The sequence below is a fragment of the Clarias gariepinus genome, chromosome 8, assembly GCF_024256425.1.
Source record: "Clarias gariepinus isolate MV-2021 ecotype Netherlands chromosome 8, CGAR_prim_01v2, whole genome shotgun sequence".
Taxonomy (NCBI): domain Eukaryota; kingdom Metazoa; phylum Chordata; class Actinopteri; order Siluriformes; family Clariidae; genus Clarias; species Clarias gariepinus.
In genome coordinates, this window is record NC_071107.1 from 18,685,338 (window position 1) to 18,710,098 (window position 24,761).

Consider the following 24,761-nt stretch of genomic DNA (forward strand, 5'->3'; position numbering starts at 1 on the left):
CTAAAAATCTGAAAACACTGGAAACCAGTAGAGGTATATTTAGCAAATACAAATAAATGCAGCAGTGGGAGGATGTGGTTCTGTTCAGGCCGTTCCTAAAGTTGAATAAATGAACACTATAAATGCAGAGCATTCATGTTAATGAGTGTGGTCTTTGGTTGTCTTCTAAACATCTTTAATACATCTTTACACTGTTAATCTTAATCACCCTTCATGAAAGATTTCTTAAAACAAAGAAACCAACAAAAAATTATTATTTGTACCTGTTTTTACTAATAATGTATTCATCTATCTTCATATTTCCCTTCCTATGCTGACCCTTATACATCATTTTATTCTGAATAATGTGATGATGCAATTCTTACTGGGCTGTACTCTGGTCTCCAGTTTTTACATCGATCGGCGTGTGACTAAAGTGGAAGATTTTTTGAAAACACGTCTTCTGGACACACTAACAGACCAGATCACAAAGGTGTTAAAGGTGAGATTTTCTGCACGTCTCTGTAGTGTTTGCAATTAGGTTATATCTGTTTGTTGTTCCTGTTTTACTGGGAAAGTATGTTGTGGGATGCTGTTTTATTGCTGTGTTCTTCTCTAGCACCATAGACCTAGATTTGTTATGGTCTGGCACTCAGAGGTAGTAAACTCCCACTTGTACTTATTAGCTCCTTGCTTCTTAATTATCCCATTGTGCCTCTTCCCTTTGGTGGAGCATCCAAACAAGCCATATTCAGGGTGGGCTATTGCTAAGGGAAGCATAATAGGGGAGTGGGGTATTAAGGTAGGGTTTCAACTTACTTCATTTGTTTCTGTGCCGCATCACACCCTAGCTGTTTTAGGAACAGCTCCTCTGGGGCTATGTTCTGCTGGGTTTCAAAAGAAAGCAATCTCCCATGACTCTTTATCTCTAAATACACAGGTATCAGATTTTACATTTGTGGGGCCCACATCTGGATGAGTGTTCCCAATAAAGGGAAAAAAGAAAAAAAAACCTGACTCAATTTACAAACATTAAGATAAATAAAAGCCTTCATTGTTCTTTTGAAGTTCATTCGTAACCAGTATCAGAACATGAGTTAAGGTCAGGGGTTTCTTTTAGCCAATCTCTAAAAAGACACATTTGTCAAATTAGTCATGTCATATTCACATATAAAGATGTGTCCAAAAAGATGATATGTTAGGCTCATGGCCACATTCTGGCAAATAAGAAAATGTATATGGTCCTAAAAGTTTTTTTTTTCCCCATTCTTAAAAGTTTGGTGTGTTTTAAAGCATCAAACATGTTTGCCAGCTATAATGGAAGTCAGCTCATATTTTATGCTTCTCTGACAGCATGTACAATATGTAAAAAAAGTTTTATTTAACACTAACACTGGATAGAGCATAATCCTTAATTCTGAGTGTATGCCAACTTCAACATTAATTTATTTTGTTCTTGTTATGACTTTGTAAAATCACTTTTAGTGATTTTACATAAAATTAAATTAAAATTGGGATTGTAAACACTATGATTTGAAACACCATAAAAACATCACTCTATATACTGTATAGAAGGCAGATACTGTACATGACTTGAAAACATGATTATACTACATTATATGCTGTATACTATGTGGGCTCTAATAACTGCACTGACTGGCCAGAAAGAAAGAAAAAGTCGTGCAGATTTTATTTCACTGCATTTAGCTTTCATTATGGTATGCAGTATGAAGGGCAATTTATGTGTGAAAATGATTCCTCATGCTCTCATAACCAGTCTTCCACAATTCCTGGAATATAACTGTGCCACCAGGGAAAAATGTCCATTGATGGGTTAACCTGGTCTTTACATAGTGGTTGTCAGCAGACTTTATTTATTTTTTTATTTTTTTATTTTTTTACCACACTAGTATGTTGCCAAGCCTAGACACAACCAATTGAACAGTTCGAAAGCAAAATACATTTTTACAGTTTTAAGAAAAGCTAGTGTCCTAAATAATGCCAAAAGACTAATAAAGGATACTTTTTCTTGTTTTTTTTTTTTTTAGTCATAAGGGTTTTAAAAATCACAAAGGCAAATATTATATTAAAGTTATATCAGAATAAATTTTGGTTATATCAGAATGAATTTTGTGATATTTAAAATAATAATAATAATAATAATAATAATAATAATAATAATAAATAAATATGAAATAGCTTTCTACACGCAGTATGTGCATTTTCTTTCAGAAAAAGTGCGCCATGACTATCAAATGCAGCCAATAGCAGAAGAAAAAGATAAACATCAATTTGGAAGTTGAGAAGTTTGTACTACAACTTAATTTTACCATGGTCACAGCATCTTGGTTAAGTATATAACATAGTGTTCACGCAACAACCAAATTGCATGTCCTGTTTTATAGAACATGAAGACATCAAGCAATGCATACTTGTATGTTATTGGTTTTAACATTCTCCAAAAATTCTTTGAATTCATTGAGCACACTTTTGGCAGCCACAATTTCTCAAAATTGACAGTTCCAATACACTGATCACAGGACAGAAAGAAGGACTGAAATGTGATTGGCTTGTCACAGTATGTCAACTTTTGCTAAAAAATGTGACTACCACCTGTTGTGGTGGGGAAGTTTAAAGACTCTATAATAAGGTGAAATAGTGGTTTTCTAATTAAATATTTGGTTATAGACAGAATTGCATGTCAGAGAAACAGTACTTGCCAAAATGAGTAAAAGCCAGAAAATCACTGTTCCGTGAAAACAACCATGGATCATACCGCTGTGTCCAGAGGCTTGTACAGTAGCCACTAGACAAAATGGGGCATCGCTTCGTGTGCTTCCCTTCTTACCTTGATGCACCCATTGTTCTGGAATAGGATCAATCTGCATCACCAGACCACATGACCTTTTATTCACTACTCCAAAGTCCCTTTAAAGTTCCTTCTTTATTCTCCCTACCAAATTGAAGCCTGTTTGATGTGAAAAGTTCAGGCAGGTGATATGTGAGTGTTTTCCCTGCACACATTATTACCCCTTTTACTAAACAATGGTGAACAACATGGTGTATCTTAGCACTGTTTCTGACCAGGTTTAGTGCTAGTTTATCAACAAATCCAATACGATACTGCATCATGTCACAGCACCACCACATGGTTTCAGGAATGTGTCAAAGAGTTTTGTTGCCTCAGTGCTCTGCATAGTCTCCAGATCTCAACCCTGTGAAGCATCTTTGGGGGGAGGTGGAACACACTATTTACAGCAAGTCCACACAGCTGTCCAATTTACAGCAAATGTGCAGTGCAATTATTTCCGTATGGTGCAATGTTTCTCCTGCAGAATCTATGTCCAGGCAAACAGTTGCTGTTCTGAAGCCCAAAGCTGCTTCAGCATGCTTCTAGAAAGATGCATCTGTGAATACCTAAGTGTATTCAAACTTAATATATATTTGAATCTTTGTTTACAATATTTATTATATTAATGAATGTAATTTTTTCCCTCTTGTGCAGATCGTAAAGATGCATGCTCCTGAGAAGAGGGTGTGGTTGGGAGGAGTTGGTCCTGCATGGTCTGGAGGCATCAGTAATTTGTCAGACACATTTGCAGCTGGACTATTGTAAGTAACATACCATCATCCAATTAAGCTAATAATGTTGTGATTTTAAGCCAGCTGCACAGCTGATTTGTCCAAAATAAACTCTCTTTCTTAACTCTGTTTTAGTTCATCCAAATACTACTGCTACATTGTACCGTTACTTCCTGAATTCTTCCTAAATTTTGTTTAGTATACTTATCATTTGTATAAGTAATGGAGGCTTATGGTTACCACAAAAAAATTATTATAAGATGAACGGATTTAATTCTGAATTTGATCCAAACTGGGTCACAGCAAGATTAAATATCTGTTCCGTTTTTTTGTCGTGCAAAGATATTAATCTGATGAGTTCAGGATCTTAATCTCATTTTCTTTTCACAACAATGATCTTTGCCATTGGTTTATTTATATGTGAGCCTGTCCAAGATTATTGTACGTACGGTTTTCCTACAAATAGTGATTTAATGTGTTTGTTTTTTCTTTTACAATTATCTTTTTTTTTTTTTTTTGTAACCAGCAATTGAGCTGAATAGAATCTTGAATTGATCCAAACTGGGTCAAGGTCCAGGCAAGGTTATGTCTGAAACAGTTTTTCTTCAATAGCTTCCTTCCTGTTTGAAATATACTATATGGGTATTTCTGGCATACAGATTAGTAACAAGAGTAACCATACTTGTATTGGTAGCTACTGGTTTTTAATACACAAATTGCTACAAGTAGACTTGTTTTTATAATTTATTGTTTTTATTTTAAGAAATAGGCCAGCTTGTTGGCTTATTGGTTAACACTGTCGCCTTGTACCTCTAGGGTTAGGAAATCACACTCTCTGTGTTTTGTGTTTTCATGTCCTCCCAGTGCTTGGTGGGTTTCCTTTAAAAACTCCAGTTTCCTCTCAAAGTCCAATTTAAGTTGATTGGTGTTTCCAAATTGGGCTGTGGTGTATATTTCAAGTGTTGAAACCCCATTCAGGGTGTAAGTCCCCTGAGGGAGATTCCAGGCCCCAGTGACTCTTTGGTCCCCAGTGGTATACAGTATATATGGGATAAATGAATGGATTATAAAAAAAATATGGATGTAATAAATGGTAAGATGCCTTAATCCTGAGTTGCTAAACTTATTTTGTATTTTATATATCATGATGTGCACAATAATTGACATTCTTTTTTCCCCCCTTTTATTTTAGGTGGCTAAACACTCTTGGCATTTCTGCAATGCAAGGAATTGATGTAGTACTTCGACATTCTTTTTTTGACTATGGTTACAGCCATCTAGTGGACCAGCAATTCAATCCTTTACCGGTAAGTTAAAATTTAATTATCATTTTACAAATGCACATTTTTGCCCTGCGATGGATTGGCACCCTATCCTGGGTGTAGCACGCCTCATGACCTTAGTCTCCTGGGATAGATTCCAGGTCCCTGCGAGTACTGTAGGTATACGGAATAAAGCGATATAGGCGATGAGTGAGTGAGAAATGCACATTATGATATAGTCAGCCCAAGTTATTAACAAATAACGCATTTGTTTATCTTATGATTAAATTGAAATGAAATTGAAGTCTTTGATATATAAATGCAACAATTCAGTTTGATTGGTTCACTGTTTTATACAAATTACATAGTGTTGAAGCTGTGATACAACTGGATACAAATTTCATCCATGTATCCATTATCTATATCACTTATCCTGTGTATAGATGTGGGGGTGTCTTAGGGAATTTAAGGCACAAGACAGGGTGCACCCTGGATGGAGTGCCAACCCATTGCAGAGCTCAAACAGACACAATCACACACCCACTCACATAATATGGGCAATTTGGAAATGCCAATCAACCTACTGTACTGCGCATGTCTTTGAATTGTGGAAGGAAAGCAGTGCTCCAGGAGGAAACCCACTAAGCACAGGGAGAACATGCAAACTCCACACACACAGGACCAGAGGCGAGAATTAAACCCATATTTTAAAACTCAATGATGACAATGATAACTTGAGGCAGACTTAATTTATACTCAGAAAAGTTCCATAGTATAAAAAATAGACAATGTCAACTTTGAGGGCAAATAAATTAGTGTAGTAATAACAATGGTAATAAAAGCTATAGACCCTTAAGCTATTCTCTGTGGCTTGTGAAACCCTTTCAGCCACATAAGCTGAGTGTGTGAGACAGTTTCATTTCAGTCTGATGCCTAGACACTTTGCAGCCTTTTCCCGTGGGACCTATTAGCCAAGATGAAAGGTGTTTAATGGTGTTGAATACTGGGCAGCTGATGTGAGGTGCACTGAAACTCTAACCCTCTGTCAAATACCCCAGGACAGTGTCACCTGCCCCCAACTCCACTGCTCCTAAACATGTATGCTTCAGTATGTGTGTGTGTGTGTGTGTGTGTGTGTGTGTGTGACTGCAAGGTACCAACAGACATGCAACCTGAGCCTGAGCCACTCCACAGGTTGCAGCTACAATGACATTCAGCTTCTTTATGTTAGCAGGTCAGACTGGCTCTAGCTACCATACTGTGTACTACAGTCTTACACATTTTCTAGCGGTGAGCCTCACAGACAGAGCAAACAGAAGACTTCAATTAAAATTCAATTTCATTTTGTGAACTCCTACCGCGCCTTTGCTATAAAACAGCTTAAAAGGCTCAGAGAATTGAAGTGCCATAGTACAATGCCTTAGGGTAAAAGCTTATTTCTTTTATGGTGACTTTTCCTCCTTTCCTTTGCTTCATCACTCAACTGTTTTATATGGATTTGTTTGAACAGTCCTGAAAAACTAAGGAAGGGCTTTTATGTTTTGATATTCTCTTCTTTTTTATTTCGACTGTTGTATAAAGCCTTAAAAAAATTATTTTGAATTCACAGTAATGATTTCTAGTGTTGACTAGCAAAAATAGTAAAAGTTAGCAGAAGGAGTACAGTTTTTGTGTATTGTATTTGTATTTTTGCACTGTATTGTTGCTGGCAGAATAACATTTTTTTATTATTTATTCAGAGGATTTTAATTCGATAGCAGTAAATTATAACAAAACTTGTGGACTTACTTTCTCAGGATGAACCCATGTTTTATAATAGTTGTCCTGCAGCTAAACCTAAATCAGTGCAGCTTTATGTCAACATAAGGAACACGTTGCAGAATTTACTGTTGACATACAGTACTGTTAGGTCATAAAACTTAAAATTAATAAGAAAATATGTTGAAACGCCAAAAAAAATATTGTCTGAATGATGTTCTGAACTACAATTTGTTAGCCTCTCCACAGGAACTTGTAATATTCCAAGTTATTCTAATCCAGTCCATCTATACTGTACATGGTTATTCTTTAAAATCGTACAGAAATTTGTCTATACATCCGGCAAAAATGTATTCCTCATTCTTTCATGAAATCATCTTCATTTTTTTTCTCTTTGGAAAGTCATTTTTCCTTTCCTTGGTTCAATATCTCCGGTCATTGCTGGGAAGAACCACCTCCTGCTGCGATCACAATGCTTTAAACATAGCTGGGCGTCTGTGGTGACTGCCAGACTTCCCACTGTGAGAATTCGCAACAGGCCCAACCTGTCGGGCAGGAGGAGAAATTTATGTCCAGACGCATTCACGTTAATCATTAGTCAGTCCTGCAGTGCTAGTCCAGGATATCTCTCCCTATTCTTCTCCATCCCACCTAAAAAAAAACACTGAAATCCTCTTCCAAGCCCCTCAGCCAACAATGTTCTATTTTCCCATTTCTATATTTTTTGGCTATAAAATCCTACAATGCTTGTCGGATAACTCTTGTCATAATTTGTCATCGTTGAGACTCATTAATGTTAAGATATCTGGCAGTCTTACTGGTGTACTAAATTTATCAGGATTTATTCATGTGTTAAATAAACTCAGTTGTGTGAACTGTAAGGAAATTTAGGTAATGCTTTAATCTAAGATTCTTAATCTTATATTATTAATGCATTAGTTAACATAAACTGGCCATGGACATAACCATTGATCTACAATAAAAAAAACTAACAAAGTAGCTAATGATTGTTTAAGTTCGTGCTATTTTTAAGGACGGTTTGTTAAATAATAAATCAGGTAAGCCAAAAATCTACTGTATTTGCGAATGCACAAAATAGTAAAATGGGATCCAAAATCCTCAGTATAAATAAAATGCTTTAAGTATCTAGCAAAACTCTTAATGGCACATTCCCATAATTACTTTTTAACATTTAAGTAAATGCCATATTTATTCATTATTTATGTGGACTACCTTTTAGTCATGGATTGAATAAACATTAGTCATTGTGGGTCTATTTACCAACATAACAAACACCAATTAATATATATGTAATATATCTTTCTGACATTGCAGATTATTTTTTTGTTAAAGCTTATTTGTTTGTTAATGTTGATAAGAAGGTTTCTGACCCACCACAATTGTGCTCAGGATTAAAGAATTTACTAGAGAAAATAAATGAATGAATTAATAAATTACTGACTTTTTACATATAACATGCTCTATGCAGGTCTTCTCAATATTCCACTGCATTTATATATTACTATAGTAAATCGCACATCAGTGTTAATGTCCAGAATTCTCGACCATATTTATGTCCTTACTACATAGTTTTTTATTTTACAGGTTTTTTAGATGAGAAATTCTATTAATTAAATTACTGCACACAAATACTCACAAAGGTCTTTGTGTGGGAAAGACTCTCTTGATGTAGGAATTCCTGAGGTTTATTAGTACCATAGTTCTGGGAATTGCTGTCCAACACACCTTCCACACTCCTAATGCCCACTGGCAGATGCATGCAGCCATCTGGCCATCCATCTTTGCAGAAATCATAACATATAAATGTTCAGTCCCTGCTTTTCTTTAAGGGTGGTTCCAGAGCTTATTCTATGGTGAGCGGCAGGAATGAATTCTGTATGGGTTGCCGATGGTACAAAGTGCACATGGATTCGTTCATACCTGGGATTGTTTAGGGAAGTCAATTCACCTACCATGCTATTTTTAGGATGGTGAGATGAAACCAGAGAACATGAACGAAACCCATGGGGAGATTATACACAGAAACTTTGCATCAATTGCTCAGGAATCCAGGAGCTGTGAGGCGGTAGCTCCGCTGCTATACCTGCTGCGTCAAAACGCAGTTTATATACAGTATTTATTTATTGTGAGCGGTATATACTACATGTGGAGTACAGAGAGACTGTCCTAATGCTGAAACTTTTGTCCTTTTAGTCATAGCAGATCCTATAGAGTAGTTGTTGCCGGAGCAAATTAAGTTAATGTTTCCCTGAAAAAGAAGCCTTTAAATGATCCCATATGCGGGATTGCATGGGAACTTCCTGATTCACATATTCTGCTTTGAATTCTTTCAGTTAGGTGTTAAAATTGAAAGTAATACGATTTTTTCAAGGACAGTTACCAGACGGTTACTGACAGGGATGATTCATTGTACACCCTTTCTGTCCTACTTGTATATATCTTTAATCATTGGCCACTTTTGAATACAAAATGCTTTATAGCAGCATATTGTGTTTGGCTATAAATTTTTAAAAAGACACACATGAACTTCCTGCTATTCATACTTTTGTCAAAGAGATTAAAGTAATACTTTTTTAGTATCCGTGGCACACAAGTGCAAGTTGTGATTTTTACATTTGTTCTTGGTTGTAAATAAGATTAATTAAATTGATTTAGTAGGATTTTGGTGTTTCTGTCAACTTTTAGACCTAATTAGATGAATTGCAACATCATTCACTAACAAAGTGCTTATTTTCTTTAACAGCTAGTAGATTGTGTCCTGTAATAGATTTGAGAAGAACATATTCTTTGATCTTTTGTTTACACCGTTATATATTCACAGGAAAGTAAAAAAGTGCATTAAGTTGTCTTCATTGACATGACATGACATGAATAGCAAATGTTCACCACAGTGCCTTGAATCAAGTCAAGTATTTTGTTGTAGTGAAAAGAGAAATGCTCCTTTTCTTGTTGTTCCATGCATATAACAGGAAAAGCTTCCAAACATTACCTGTAGATATATTACTCCAATTGGTTGTCCAAGAAAATGTCTTCTGCAATAAAAGCTTGGGGCATGGGTGGGCTTGTTTAACCAGAGGATAAAAGAGCTCAGTCGTCACATTGCTTTCCGTCCCTCCAGCAGAGGAGGCTAATATGAGAATGGCACAAGCTGTGACTCTCTATTTGTTTTTCACACTTTTCATCTGTAATTTCCGGCAAATATGTCAATCTTGCCGCACTAATTTTCTTTCAGATTTGAAATACAGCAGGATGAATAGCTTGCCACCTGCAGTCAAATAAACAGAGTGTCTGCTCTTTGTATTTGAGCTCTAATCTTCCTGCATAAAAATCACCTTTATTCTTAAATGTTGACCTTTACTATTATCCTCATAGAGCAGAATAAATTAACCTAACACGTGTGTTGACGTGCTGGTTCCTGTACAAATAAGTCACTAGGTCATTTTTTGTAACATGTGGCATATGTGTATGTTGTTTTTGTAGGATTACTGGCTGTCACTGCTTTTTAAGCATTTGGTGGGTCCCAGGGTGCTGGCAGTACAAGTTGCTGGGCTCCAAAGAAAGCCGCGTCCTGGGAAAGTGATCCGGGACAAGTTACGCATCTATGCCCACTGTACAAGCTTTACCAAGTAGGTTTACTAGTGTATCCCTATTAAGTGCTTACACAATGTACTAAAACACATTTTTGTATTTCTGATTAGTTTTTTTTTTAACACAATATGCTCAATATATTGGAATGAGATGTAGCGGTCAACTCTTACCTACTGTATTTCCTCATCAAATTATTATGTTTAAGTGATGTGAGTTTATTTATGCCAGTATATCAATGACTGGCGAAAAAAGGTTCATCCATAGTGGTTAACGCTGTATGTTATATCTGCTTTTGCTCAAGAACATAAATTCCTGGCTCCAGACCCTCCAACCCCCACCCCCGTTCAGAGTGAGTGCCCATAAAAATGAACAAGTATCAATTATCATGTATGCATGGGCCTTTTCTACTGTCACAAAGTTGTTGAAAGAGTTTAGAACCCTTTATCCCAGCATCCCAGTATTAGGACAATAGGAGTATCTGTCTCTAGAACAGATAAAAAATGCCTCCATCCCCTTTGATGATTATCATTTATCTCCAGGATGATGTACATAGGGCTTGCTTGCTTGTCAGCAACAGTGTAGACTTACTGACCACAGTCCGTGTCCCGTCTCAGCTCAGTTACAAGCTTCCTCCTGGCCCCTGGCCGAAATTGCTTGTTTTCTCATTATTGCAATAAAACTATATAAAATTTAATAGTGTGGTGTTTTAATGTTCTGTAATGCTTCGTTGTAGAATTTTGACCATCACTAAACTCTATGCTATTTTATGGCCATAAAATCCTTAGAGCAAGGCAGTATATTCATAAAGAAAGAGGAAAGTTGAGGGCATACATAGCAATACACTCGCACACACACACACACACACACACACACACACACACACACACACACACACACACACACACATACACACACACACACACACAGAGAAAGTGTACTCATGTTAATGTGTTTGAATACAGTTCATATGCTGGAACTTTTCTTTTCACAATTGAAAAGAAAAACCCACCTAATGTGTCTCTGTAGGCACAGCAAGATGTTGGGCCACCGCAGGCTGCCAAAGCAGAATCAGTGTACCTTGATGTCTCTTAGAGCATGTTAAAGAAATTCTTTGGAAAATACTGTTTGGATGATGGTATTGCAGGGTGCTATGTGACATAGGTCCAATGTCTTTTATAGGTGTTTAGTTATGTTGTAATCTAATCACTGCCAAAGCGAATGATTTACATCATTGTTATACCCATCAATCTATTTGTTGAGGCCGCAAGCCCTGTGAATGAGGGTGTTGCCATCAGGATATCATCATGGGATAAAGGCCATCATGGGATAAAGGTTTTCAGCAAAGGATAGTGTCAGGAGCCAGAGAATAACTGAACACAAAAGGAGACTCAAGACACAAAAAGCTTTTAATGTTTATGTAAAATGTAAAAGCGTTTCTTTTTATGTATAAAATAAAACAATCCTGGCAGAGCTGGCAGTGTGTTGATGTGGTGGCTTGTTAAGCGTTTGGAGATTTCAGAGGGGAATCCCCGATGACATGGAGGGGCTTGGTCAATGACGTAGACAGAATTCTGAAAAAACCCGGAAGTAGAGTCTGATGGAGAATCTCCCGTGATGATTGTGTTTTTGAGAAAATACAGAGCACGCGCAGCTGCAGCGTCTGCTCATCAGTTGATTATTCCGGCACGAGGCAAAAAGATCCGAGTTGTCAGTGAAAGCACTTTTATTCGTCACCCACCTAAGTGGAAGTGCCGCGAGCATACACGCACACACAGATGTGAATCGTAATCAAACTGTGAGAGCAAACAAATCCGGAAGCATGGTCCAAGATCAAAGGTTGGTAAACATCCGAAGTCATACACAAAGGCAAAATACGAAAGCAAGCGATAATCCAAAGGGCGAGCAACCAGGTCCTTTTGCAACGGCGAACAAAGGCCTGGGCTGAGGGAACTGCCACCTCTTCTTTTTCTGGGGCGGGGAATGAGGGGGAGTTGATAACCCAGACTGCACTGGACTGGTGGGAGCCCTGTGGAGGCTGTAAGTAACGAGTTGTGTGCATACTCGATTCATGGCAACATTTGACTCCAGGAGCGTGAATCTTGGGAGGTCATATAGCGAAAAGTCATTTCAAGATCTTGGTTGGCTCTCTCAGTTTTACCATTAGTCTGGGGGTGGTAGCCAGATGAAAGGCTGGTAGGGCCTTGATGTCTAAGGAAGTTGTTCCAACAAGGCAGTGGGGTGGCAAAATGGTCGATATGGGAGAGGCAAATTGACGTGAAAGGGCATCAGGCTTGGTGTTCTTGTTACCTGGTCGGTAGGACAGGGAGAAATTAAAGCGGGAGAAAAACAGCAACCTCCTGAAGTTCAATCGCTTGGCTGACTTGAGGTACTCCAGATTGTTATGGTCCGTCCAGATGAAATGGGATGTCGGCCCCCTCAAGCCAGTGTCTGCACTCCTCCAATGCTAGTTTTATAGCCAGAAGCTCCCGATCACTAATCTCATAGTGTCTTTCTGGGACAGATTGGTGACGGAAGAAAAAGTGGCAAGGATGCACTTTACCATTAGCTGGTGACCTCTGAGAGAGTATGGCCCCTACGCCAGAGGCCGAAGCGTCAACCTCCAGTATGAATTGGTTGGCAGGATCTGGCTGCGTGAGGATGGGCACTGAGGTGAATCGGTTCTTGAGTTCATAGAACGCCTCTTCTGCCTGGCTAGACCACTGAAAAAGGTTTTTAGAGAACGTAAGAGAGAGCTAGACCAAATGCCATTATCAGGTATTCATAATGACCTGATGGCGTGTTGAATGCTGTCTTCCACTCGTCTCCCTCCTTGATTCTGACTAAGTGATAGGCATTGCACAGGTCGAGCTTCATGAAAAAATTGGCCCCTTTGTGGGAGATCAAAGGCCGTTGACATAAGGGGGAGCGGGTACCAATTCTTGACTGTGATCTGGTTTAGACCGCGATAATCAATACATGGCCGTTGCATCTTGTCCTTTTTAGCTACAAAAAAGAAACCAATCCAAGCAGGAGATAAAGACGGGCAGATGATCCCGGCAGCGAGCGACTCTGAAATATATCTGTCCATAACCTCCCTTTCCTTTGAAGAAAGCGAGTACAGTCTCCCCCTGAGGGAGTTGTGCCCGGGAGGAGATCGATGGCACAATCATAGAGTCTGTGGGGTGGTAGCGAGAGAGCTATCTGTGTATTAAGATCTGTGTATTCAGGAGGCACGGTGGTCAGGTCGGGGAAGTCCTCAGCGGGGAGATATGTAGAAGGCGGGTAATGGGCTGACCTGAGACAGGATGCCAGACATGACGGACTCCATTCCTGGATCGTATTCTTTATCCAGTCAATGCATGGATTGTGATGGGTAAGCCAGGGCCGTCCAAGAACCAGGGACGAGTGGGCGTGGCTCATGATTAGGAGGGGGAGGTCTTCGGTATGGTTACCAGAGATCGGAGCAACCGGGAAAGTGCCATCAAGGGCCCAAACAGCTAGTGGATTTTCAAGGAAGGTTGGTGGGAGGTCCTTCACCTTTAATGCAGAAATGGAATTCTGGTCCAAACCAGAGTCAGTTAGACCTGAGACCATATAAAGTTTGCCATGTGTTACAATGATGGCCGGCAGAAGTGGACACGGGTTAGGGAAAAGCTTACGGGCCGACGCCTTCAGCGCCCCCAGTTTCACCGGAGGTGCTCAGGCCTTGACAGTAGTGATCAGACTGCCCACAATAAAGACAGGAACCAGACTGGAGCCTTCGCTGGGCAGCTCTTGGATGAGCAGGTGATTCTTGATCTCCTCAGAAAGGCCGTGGAGGAAGGCATCATAGAGCGCTTGGGTGTCCCAATTCGTGGATGCGGCCAGTGTGCAGAACTCAATTGCATAATCATACACAGAGCGATAATCCAAAGGGCAAGACACAAAGGCAAAATCCAGAAAACTGGCAGGGTCAAAATACAGATAACTAGTAAAAAATATCAAGACAGGCTGGGAGGCACGCAAGTAAGATACATCGACATGGAGTGAAGTTTTTGGCTTCCTTTTAAAGATGCAGGAGAGTAGCTTGATTAGTGACAGGTGTGCTCAGGTAATTGGCTGGGAGAGCGGTAAACAGCATGGATGGGGGTTATGACCTGGAAGTACTAGGGTGAGCAGGCTGGCTCGTGACAGATAGATAGACACAGAAAGATAGACATGCAGAGGAATTTTTCTTCTTCTCTATTAAAAAGCTGCCCCTGTTCTTTTTTCTGAGTTTGCTCACACAAGACACAATTTGCTTTGTGCTTTTCATATTTCCTTTTAAGGATTTTGCTAAAATTAAACAAAATGTTAACTGTTTATTTCCCCTATGCAAATGCATGAAAAGTACATTGTTTCAAAGTGTTATCACTGTTTAATCTGTTTGTCTGCTCTAATGCTCTAATCTAAGTTAGTATATGTAGTATAGTAAAATTGAGACACCACATCCATATCTAATGTAGGCTGTTTTCCTTTTGTTTCTTGGCCTTTTCCAAGTTTACTTTGTGCCAAGGTGTAAAAGCCTATATGGATGGGAGGCTAGGCTGGTTGCACAGAGTTTATTAACAGGCTTGTCTGACAAAAGCCAAGCTCTGACCTGTTCACTTGCTTCTTTGCAACATATGTTATTCACTACAGCAATTTTGTTCATGCCAATACATTAAAGCCCTTATTTAACCATGTTATTTTTCATCATTTTTACATATAGGTATCTTCAATATTTCTCAGAGACTTAGTCTTTAGTAGTTACTAATACCCATCATTGATTGGAAAAGAGTTTGTAAAAATAGTGCAAAGATTAAAGCTAAATATAAGCTCACCATCTTTAATGTAATTTCAGGTTACATGTACATTACTACCTGTCTTTCTGTAGGGCAGAATTTTGCACCTAACATATTAATAAAAAGGAATAGAAGCTTGTATCTTATTCCTTGTTTATGCTAAGTTGTACTTCTTTTCTTGTCAGTCAAATACTCTCCCTGTTCTGTAATCGAAGAGTAAATCACAGATGAGAAATTAAAAAAAGGATATGGGATAAAGATTAAGCTGTGTCTTAAAACAGTGCATGTGAAAATTAATTTATACCAATTAAGCACTGTTAATTCAGAGGTGAAAATATTGATAATGCCAGTATAAATATTCAGTTTATCTTTTCTAATTAAAATATTAGTGCAGGTGTTTGTTTACACTGAGCAAGTAGTTTATTATTGGATTATTTTCAAGTACATGATTAAATCATTCATAGTATTGCTTTTATTTAATATTTTTAGTTTATATTTTATTTTAAGTTTATGTGTATATTTTATTTTTGGTGCAGTTTACACTTCAGGAAGATATGTAAGCATTGCAAAGGTTTCATAAAATTTCATCCAGCCATTTTTGCATGATGAAATTTTTTTTTTTTTTTTTTTTTTTAGAGCAAAACACTGGGCCCTCAGTTTGGGTATTTTACATGCCTCGGAATTCTGCAGATACTGTATGTTTACTCTAACAACCCGTGTTTTTTTCTGATAATAGTGCATTGCTTGTTATTAGCACCATGGTTTCGGGCCATGTGAGACAAACTTGTTTTAAACTTCCCGCAGGAAGGATAAAGGTACCTTGTTCTGTCCATTCATCTTTCAAGGACCACTTTCCTTACTTTATTTTTTACAAAATCTGGCTGGACAGACATACATATAGACAGGCAGACAGACAGAAAGTTTTCTGAGACTGATTTTGGGTCCTCTGACCAAGCTCTGATCAATGTACAGACAGAACCTTTCTATTATTTATAGATAACTCTGTAACCTAAGTGCAGTTCTGGCTGAATAGTGGAATAAGTTAGACGTTGATTATTCACTGCAACAAGAGCTGTTTTATCCATTGGGCAAAACTATTAACCCTCAAGTCTGATTTCATTCAGGTTGATATATTTAACTATGATGGAAAACAGCATCCTCCTTGCTTGCCCTTGTAAGGGTCTCATCTACCTATATATAAACATGTTTTGATGTGGTTATATACTCAAAATAAAAGACAGGTTTAAGGTTTGAATAAAGCAGAGCAGATGATATCTGCATTATGTAGCTTTACAAACAGTGCTGTCTTTCTGGCTGCATCAGAGCTTTGCACATGTTAAAGCGGATAGTAAAGTCAAAGGTACAAATGCTACAAGTCTTGACAAAAATGATTACATTAAATAGTTTGAGAAGAACAGTGGTGCACGAATTATATGTTATCCTATTTAAATAAAGTAAATGTTTAGAAGGTTTGTTTTGGATTTGTTATGGGAAGAAGTAATTGTTTAAAGACACTCCATGTTTCTTTCATCACTTAGTCTACTTCTGTTTTGTCATCCCCTGCAGTCACAATTATGTCAAGGGCTCCATAACAATCTACATCATCAACTTGCATCGGTCGAGAAAGAAAATAAAGCTGGCTGGGACATTACGAAATAAAACAGTTCACCAATACCTGTTACAGTCGTTTGGAGCTGATGGTCTTCACTCAAAGTAAGTACATTTTATATGTACGTATAACTTTTATATGCATAAACAATAATTGAAATTCTGTCTATGCATGTATGAACACATTATTGTAATGTTTTTAATCATCTATACAAAATGTCATTTTTGTTAGAAAGAAATAAATGCATAAAACAAATAAAACTTAGAAAACGTGTTTACTATCTTGTCATGTGGGCAGCACAGTGGCATAGTGGTTAGCACTGTCACCTTGCACCTCCACGGTCCAGGTTCAATTTCCGGCCAGGTTACCCCGCGATTCTCTCCTCTATGTGCATGGAGTTTATGTGTTCTCTCCATGCATGGTGGATTTCCTCTGGGGGCTTCGGTTTCCTCCCACTGTTTAAATTGCCCGTAGTGTGAATGAGGGTGTGAGTGTGTATATACAGCATGTGTGCGTGCCCTGTGATGGATTGGCACCCTCTACAGGGTGTACCGCGCCTCGTGCCCTAAGTTTCCTGGGATAGGCTCCAGGCAACCCGTGACCCTGAATACAGGATAAAGCTGTATAGATGATGAGTAAGTAAGAGTGAGCTTGTCATGCCGTAATTTTGGGTATTTAACATGTTAATAACCATGGTTGAGATATGCTAGGTAAATTAGATCTCTTGTTTTGTTTACCAAACAGTTAAATTTTTTATCTTATATATCTGTTGCTCTGGGCCAGTAAGACGATCCCAGAAACACTAAGCTGATTTAATTGTTTTCTAACAAAATAATCAGCTGCTGTACCAGTGGCTGATCCACTTTCAACATTGCTCTAACATGCTAAATAGCAGTCGCAAGGAAAAAGAGAAGATGCTCTTGGCCCGGGAAAGATATGGCCTGTCTAAATAGGGAATGTATAGATTTCCTCATTCTGCAATCATATTAAATATATATTTGTAATAAACATATTTAATTAAGATGACTTTCATAATATTCAATAATCCATATCTTTATGGAAAATTTTTACTTAGATGGCAAGTATGGTCTAATGCTGATTTTATTAAGAGTTTTTTAGACATAAAATGTTTAATAGTAGTATTAACACTGCATGGCAATGTATACTGTTGGTTACTATAATTACTTTTGCAAATTTTATTTTATTAATTTAATATATCTTTAGTCACATTTGATTATGGTTCCTACTCTGTAAGATATTATATTTGATTATACTTGGTAAGGTCTATATCACATGGAATATAAGGTTTTATATTTAGCATTAACTCAATGCTTAAAGAAACTGAATGGAGTGAATACAGTTGGTCTCGTTAATCATGAACGGCAGTGGACCTGACAGGCGGAAACTTCACATCAGTTTCTGAAAATTTACCAAGAGGAAAAAAATAAAAGGAAAAAAAGATAAATTGCATTTGAAACATGCTTTCACTTACTGTGCTGTAAATGTCTAGAAACTACTTCAAGTGATTTCTAGGACTATCTTGAAGCCAAGAACAAAACATTGCCATCAAAATTGACCATAAAATTGGATTAGTGTAATAACTTTGTCTTGGCTTATTGAAACTGAAAACAAACTGACGATGCAGTGATAATTTACTTCCCTTAGTACAGTCCTTGTTAATGGTTTAATGAGTGATTAAGTGGTTAGGTTTTCTCGGTTTCACATGGGATGCAGAGGTTCAGGAAGTCACCCCTACCCAAAGCCTGTTTTTGGAACTGACCTGCAAATCAGTGTAGAAATCAATTTTGTTGTGATAAGTGGAGTGAAATTTCTTATAGTGATTTTTAGATAAAATAAAATAATCACAAGTGATGAACTCAGGCATACCAGATGTTGTGGAAATAACCAAAAACTAACATTTTGGTTTCATTTTTGGCATGTGCCTTTTCCACAGTTAAAACATGAAGATAAATGAAACAAAGTATTCAAGAGAATTGCAAAAGCCCACTACTAATTATATCTAATGTTGTCATCCATCACACAGTTCATTATGGAAAAATAACAATAATTACGTCCACTGAAACATTAGTTGCCATGTTGAACAGCTATACTCAATTTACCACAATATTTGTCAAGGAAATATAAAGAATGTTTAGCTAATTTGTTCTGTTTTTTGAGCTGAATGGCAATATATTTTCAGTACTCAAGAGCAGCTCCCCACATATTCCATTATTGGACTGTGTCAGTACTTTCTGTCTTCATTAAAAAGAAATACATAATAAATAAATAAATAAATTCAGAGTAAACTCTGTTCAATGTTTATACCTAGGTAAAGTTTTGAACCTGTACTTATGATATTAATTAATTCCATTATCCTGCAATAGTAACTCCATTTATCCTTTGTAGTAAGTAACAGAAAAAAATTATGGGGGATTTATCTCCTTTACAATTTTCCATGTTCCATATGGGCTAAATCAGTACCTCCTAGTCCAAATTGAGGGAGTAACATATACAGGAAGGCTATAATGTTACTCATGACACATTCCGTTGCTAAAATCCTTTGTAAAACATGCAGCCAAATGTTAATTTTGTGGGATTACACTTCACCATGCTTAGATTAGTCATTTAGGCTACACAGATGTTCTCTTTTGGGTAACAGAGCTACTAATTTATGTAATGTCCTCTGTGAAAAATATTCATCATGAAAAATTATGATGTGTAGGCTTTTTAGTCAAGCATTTTGTTTAAATTAATGGCTTAAGGCGGAGGTAGTTAATGTCATAAGTCGAAGTTTGGGATAAATCAGAATATAAAAGATATATATACGATACCTTTCAAAAGTTTTAGAAAACTTTCTAACTCCATGATCGTTCCTGATTTTTATTTCTTTCTACATTGTAAAGAAATGCTGAAGGCGTCAAAAAAATGCATTAATTTCCTTTGAACAGTTGATATTGAGATATTTCTGCTACTTATGCTCTGTAAAGACTTTATAACGCCTCTAATCTGAGGTGCTGTTAATTGGTCATTTTTCAGGCTGATGAACTTCTCGTCTGCGGCAGAGGTAGGTTTTGGCCAGTTTCATTATGGTGCTTGACAGATTTATTACAAGAACTATTACAGAAAGGCTGACCTCTGTGTCTTAGAATAACAACTAACTGTTCTTGTTGTTACGTAATTACCTAATCCCATATGTGTTATTTTATAGTTTTAAAATCCCCAGTATTTTTGTAAAATGTAGAAAATAAATCACAAAAAAAAAAAAAAAAAAAGAAATTTGCAAGTGTTCTAAAACTTTTGAACGGTAGTGTATACAAGTAAGTTGATACTTTAAAATATAAATAAATGAATAATAATAATAATAATAATAATAATAATAATAATAATATAATAACTATTATTATTATTATTATTATTGGTCTTAATCCAAGAGACTCAATATAATAAAATATGTTACTTTAACGCATAAAGCATGGCAATATAACGGACAGGTTAACTTTAGAAAATGCATGCTATACTGCTGATATTTTGCTTATGTTAAGTTACCCATTTCCTGCTTAATAATCTTCCCATCGCTGAGTTAGGCAGATATAGAAATGCTCATGTACAGTACATCTGTAGCCAGGAGCTTGACTAGGTCAGGCATATGGAACCATTAGGACACTTAAATTTAATTTATATCACATATCTAAAGAAATGCAAAAACGAACCTTCTGTCTAGGTCTGAAGTGATCCACAGCATATTGTGTGCTTACGTACATACCTATCCTTTCTGCTTTTAACTTCAGTGTATAAATCCTCAAGAGAGTGGATTGTGGAGATCAACAAATGCTATTTGGCATGACTTCTAAAGCATGCTGTGTCACACTGCATCACCACAACCTGTAGTGTATTCTAGAGAGATTCCAGGCCCACAGGCAACATGCTGGATTAAAACAATTCCAACTTCCTGATCACTTCAATCTGTGGTATCAGAAGGTGAAACAAGATTTTTATACCAATGTCTTATCTGTTAATAGCCTATCACAACCCAATGGAAAATAGCTATGAGCATGAACTTGTTGGGTATTCAGTAATGAATGAAAGAAAGAAAGAAAGAAAGAAAGAAAGAAAGAAAGAAAGACAGAAAGAAAGAAAGAAAGAAAGAAAGAAAGAAAGAACGAAAGAACGAAAGAACGGATGTTGGGGTTTAGTAACAGTATGATTTTGTTCATGTGTAATTTGTAAATAAATAAAATATTTTATTCTTTGTTATAACTCTCACCTATGTCAATTCTCTCATGTAAAAAAAACTGCCAGTGTTGTAAGTTCTTTTCCATTTTATCCCCATAAAATCCCCTAGGTTACCTATAAAAAGCAGTCTAGTGATTTTACAGTCCAGACAAAGTGTCCAGTGTTTTATCAAGCTTACTGAATAAGTAATATATAAATATTAATATTGGACCCTACACCTCATCTCTCACGCACACACACAGAGGGAAACCTATATAAGTGTAGTGTTCTGGATACGAACCAAAAAAGGTGAACTTAAATCTTAATCCAAATATCATTCTTCCAAAAGTACAGACAGTGTGTAATAAAGTGGTATGGGTAGATGCAACTGCTTTTCTTGCCTTAGCAGTTTACATGCTTATTTATTAAAACACTCAGGAATAAAAAATAAATAAATAAATAAATCTTTCTAGAGAAAAATAAAGGTATGAATTAGTGGGTATGTGCAAAAAATAGAGATTAATTTGTGCTTTTAAATTTGGCATTGTTTGATTTTTCAGATTGCAGCAATTAGCTAAAGAAGAACTGGCAATACATATTTCTATTGCATGGCCTTTTGTTTGTAGGTTCCATTGTGTAACTGTGGCGCCACCAAGTGGGGGAACTTTATTTATTTATTTATTTATTTATTTATTTACACTTTTTTACAATAATTCACAAAATTATTTGTATTTGTATTTGTATGTATTTATTTGCTTCATTTTATTTTATTTAAACCTGATTATAAATGTGGTTCAGTTATGTACCTTCTAAAATGTATTTTATTTTTTTATTTTTTTATTTATTTGTTTTGCTTCATGATTGTCTTGCAGTATTGAGTAACTAGTTCTGTTTACTAATACGTTATGTACCATTATTAATTTATTAGCCAATTATTTATTAGTCAGTTCTAAGTTTTTAAAATTAAAATTAAAGTTTTGCCCTACCCTGAGGTTTCTACAGTCCTCTGAGGATCAACTGCTGAGATTTTGACCCACACTGTCTCTGTGCCCTGCAGGTCCGTGCAGCTGAATGGAGAACCTTTGGTCATGTTAGACAGTGACACTTTTCCTGAGTTAAAACCGCGGATACTGAGAGCAGGACGAACAATACTCATGCCCCCAGTTTCCATCGGCTTTTATGTCATCAAGAATATCAATGCCTATGCTTGTCGCAGATAATACACAATCAGATTTTTGTGAAAAGGAACTGCCCTTCATATAAGCAAGGGTTGCACTGAATCCCTTATAAAAAATATATATCCCTTGCCTTCACTCTACAAGCCCAACACTGTTTCTGAAAGAGCATTAATTTTCTCCCACATCCAGCTATCACTTTGGTTTTTAGTGTTCCTTGTATTTTGGGGGATATCAAAGCGAAAGCCGTCTTAAATCAATCCAGTGCCCTGGGTTTCTTTGATCTAGATTTCTTACTGTCATTGGAATGCTGGTCATCCTGGAGAATAATGTTAAATAATGTTAATTTATATTAACTAAAAGGATGATAAAAAGAAATAAAATAATAGCGCACTAGTTGTATTACTAGATGTTGTATGTTGTGGTAGAGAATGTTACTGTTTACTCCCTGCAGCAAATATTACTCATAGTCCTTGTCACCCTAAGGTGTAGACTTGTGTAAACATAAAAGCCTAATATTTTATCTGCTCTATTTTTCCCAGTTATTTTATAACGGTTTAGTACAAAGTTATATTATTTTTCTTTTTCTTTATTGGTAACTGGACATAAAGCCTGAACTACAAATGTGACAAATGAAAGTGTATTTAATATCTGTTCAGCTCAGGAAATAGGTCATATTCTCTCATTTTATTTAGTCTGTTATTTGCTTCTCTCTTTTCATACTGTACATTATAGGTTGTTTACCTGTGCATGTTAACCAAACAGACACACACTTTGTACACTGCCATAACACTGTAAGCCTTTATTTCATCTGATTTATCTATCTCAGGCTCCATCAAAAATTCTTCCTGAAACTGTACCCAGCACTACCTTATAGAATATATAGTGTAAATAAATGTACAGTCAATCCCTTGTGCTGCTAGACATTTGGTAAATATTACGCTTGACAAGTACCAATTTATTTTAACAGATATGCACATAATTGTTCTGTGTACATATGTTTATCATAGACGTTTTGGTGTGTGCTGTTTCTTTACCTATATTATTTATAGAAATATATATTTGTATATATTTTAACCTGTTGAGATAAAAAATCAAATATTGTAGTTTAATAAATTGTTTACTATTTCTTTCATTCTTTTTTTTCTGTAAAGCATATGGGAACCCTCACAAGAAGAGACTCCTATCTAGCCAAAGTAATAGCATGTTCATAATGAATGCAAAGTACAGCCCATGCTGTTTCTATATAATGCCTTAATGTTTTCTCACATTGTGTAAAACCTTTAAGTGATAAATTGTCTAATTATATAATGCTCAAAGTGGAGCTGAGATACTGCTGGTTTGTGGCTGCAAACTGTTTTGTGACAAACAAAGTAAAGAAGAAGTAAAATTTATTGTAATATAAGAAAGTAAAATGGTATGAATCAAAGTTTGAAATAATTCATTCACATCACCAGTCTTGTCTCATGAAGTGTTCTTAATTGATGCTAACCTCTGGGCATTTCCATCTTGGTATTTAAACAAGCATCTATAAATACTTTGATAATGTATAGCACAAAAAACACAGGTTCACTGTTAAGGGTTTGTCTCAACCCAAGCTCAGTGGCTGAGTTAGCGTCATTCTTTTATGAATGTGTTTACAGATTATTTGATGATGTTATTATTTAATTTTTATGTTTTATTGTGTAAAATATCTGTTTGCACATTATTTGTTTAAATATGCTACCACTAATAAAATAATAATTTAAACTTGTATTTTTTTTTTCAATAGAGCAGTGTTTATGCAGTGAGATTTTAAGCAGTGTTTAAGTGATGAGTTTATTAGACCGTGTTTATGCAGTCAGATCGTATTTAGGCAATAAGTTTTTAGATTATGTTTATGCAGGGAGTTGTCAGTGTTTATGCAGTAAGTTTTAAACAGGGGTGCAGTTTTTAGGCAGTTAGTTGTTAGACAGTATTTACACAGCCCAGATGGCAAAATTGTTATGACACAGTTCTACCTGTACCACTTTGATCTGGCATACATACCACATGGAATGGTGGCCCTCGTGTGGTCCACTCCCGTTTGCCAAATGCCAAAAGCACATTTGAACCATTATTACATATTTACAGATTCTACAATAAGAATTAAAAAAATGATACATAAACAGAACTTTGTTTATGTGTATTGAACACATTATTACTTGAGCAACTGAACTTTTTTTGGGGGAAAAAATAAAGCATCTAAAAACCATCTTTAAACCTGTCATGTTCTTTAAATATTGTTGTTGCTGTTGTGGTTATTGCTATTATTATTATTATTATTATTATTATTATTATTATTATTATTTAAAAATAGTGTAATAATGCAACTAGTGCTTAGGTGGTGGGTTTTAGGTGATGAGGTTTTATGTAGTGTTTACATGAGAAGGTAAGTTTCACTTCCAGTCAAACTTTTGAAACACCTTGTTATTCAATGTATTTGTGTGTGTGTGTGTGTGTGTGTGTTCATCCCAAATTAATTGATGAGCATTTAGACAGTGTTTGCTCAGTAAGTTTTCAGATATTGTCAAGGCCATAGGTCTATATACATGTTTATGCAATCAGCATTTGTATTTTATATTGTTATTCTGTTAGAAGTCTGTCTGTTAAAAGTATTGTTTTGCTACTGTACATGTTATACCTTACCAGTAATATACTAATTTAACTTCCCAATTATTAAACTGCATATATAATGTCTTTACTGCATCATACAGGCTCAGCGGGAGGAAAAACAAATCTCAGAATGGCAAAG

The 24,761-nt window shown here is 36.3% G+C and overlaps 1 protein-coding gene across 2 annotated transcripts in view; it reads left to right on the forward strand.

Annotated features, from left to right (window-relative positions):
* Positions 1-24,129, forward strand: part of hpse2 (heparanase 2) — a 52,508-nt gene extending 28,379 nt beyond the window's left edge. Inside the window, exons 7-13 of one of the 2 annotated variants that reach the window (XM_053502960.1) lie at positions 388-481; positions 3,485-3,591; positions 4,754-4,868; positions 10,083-10,228; positions 16,559-16,705; positions 19,638-19,665; positions 21,871-22,037. In XM_053502960.1, coding sequence (XP_053358935.1) covers positions 388-481; positions 3,485-3,591; positions 4,754-4,868; positions 10,083-10,228; positions 16,559-16,705; positions 19,638-19,665; positions 21,871-21,915 — 682 coding nt within the window. In that variant the 3' untranslated portion in view covers positions 21,916-22,037. Of the gene's footprint in view, positions 1-387; positions 482-3,484; positions 3,592-4,753; positions 4,869-10,082; positions 10,229-16,558; positions 16,706-19,637; positions 19,666-21,870 lie in introns of both variants that reach the window. The other variant, XM_053502959.1, reaches the window with a different exon arrangement.
* Positions 24,130-24,761: the final 632 nt, after the last annotated feature.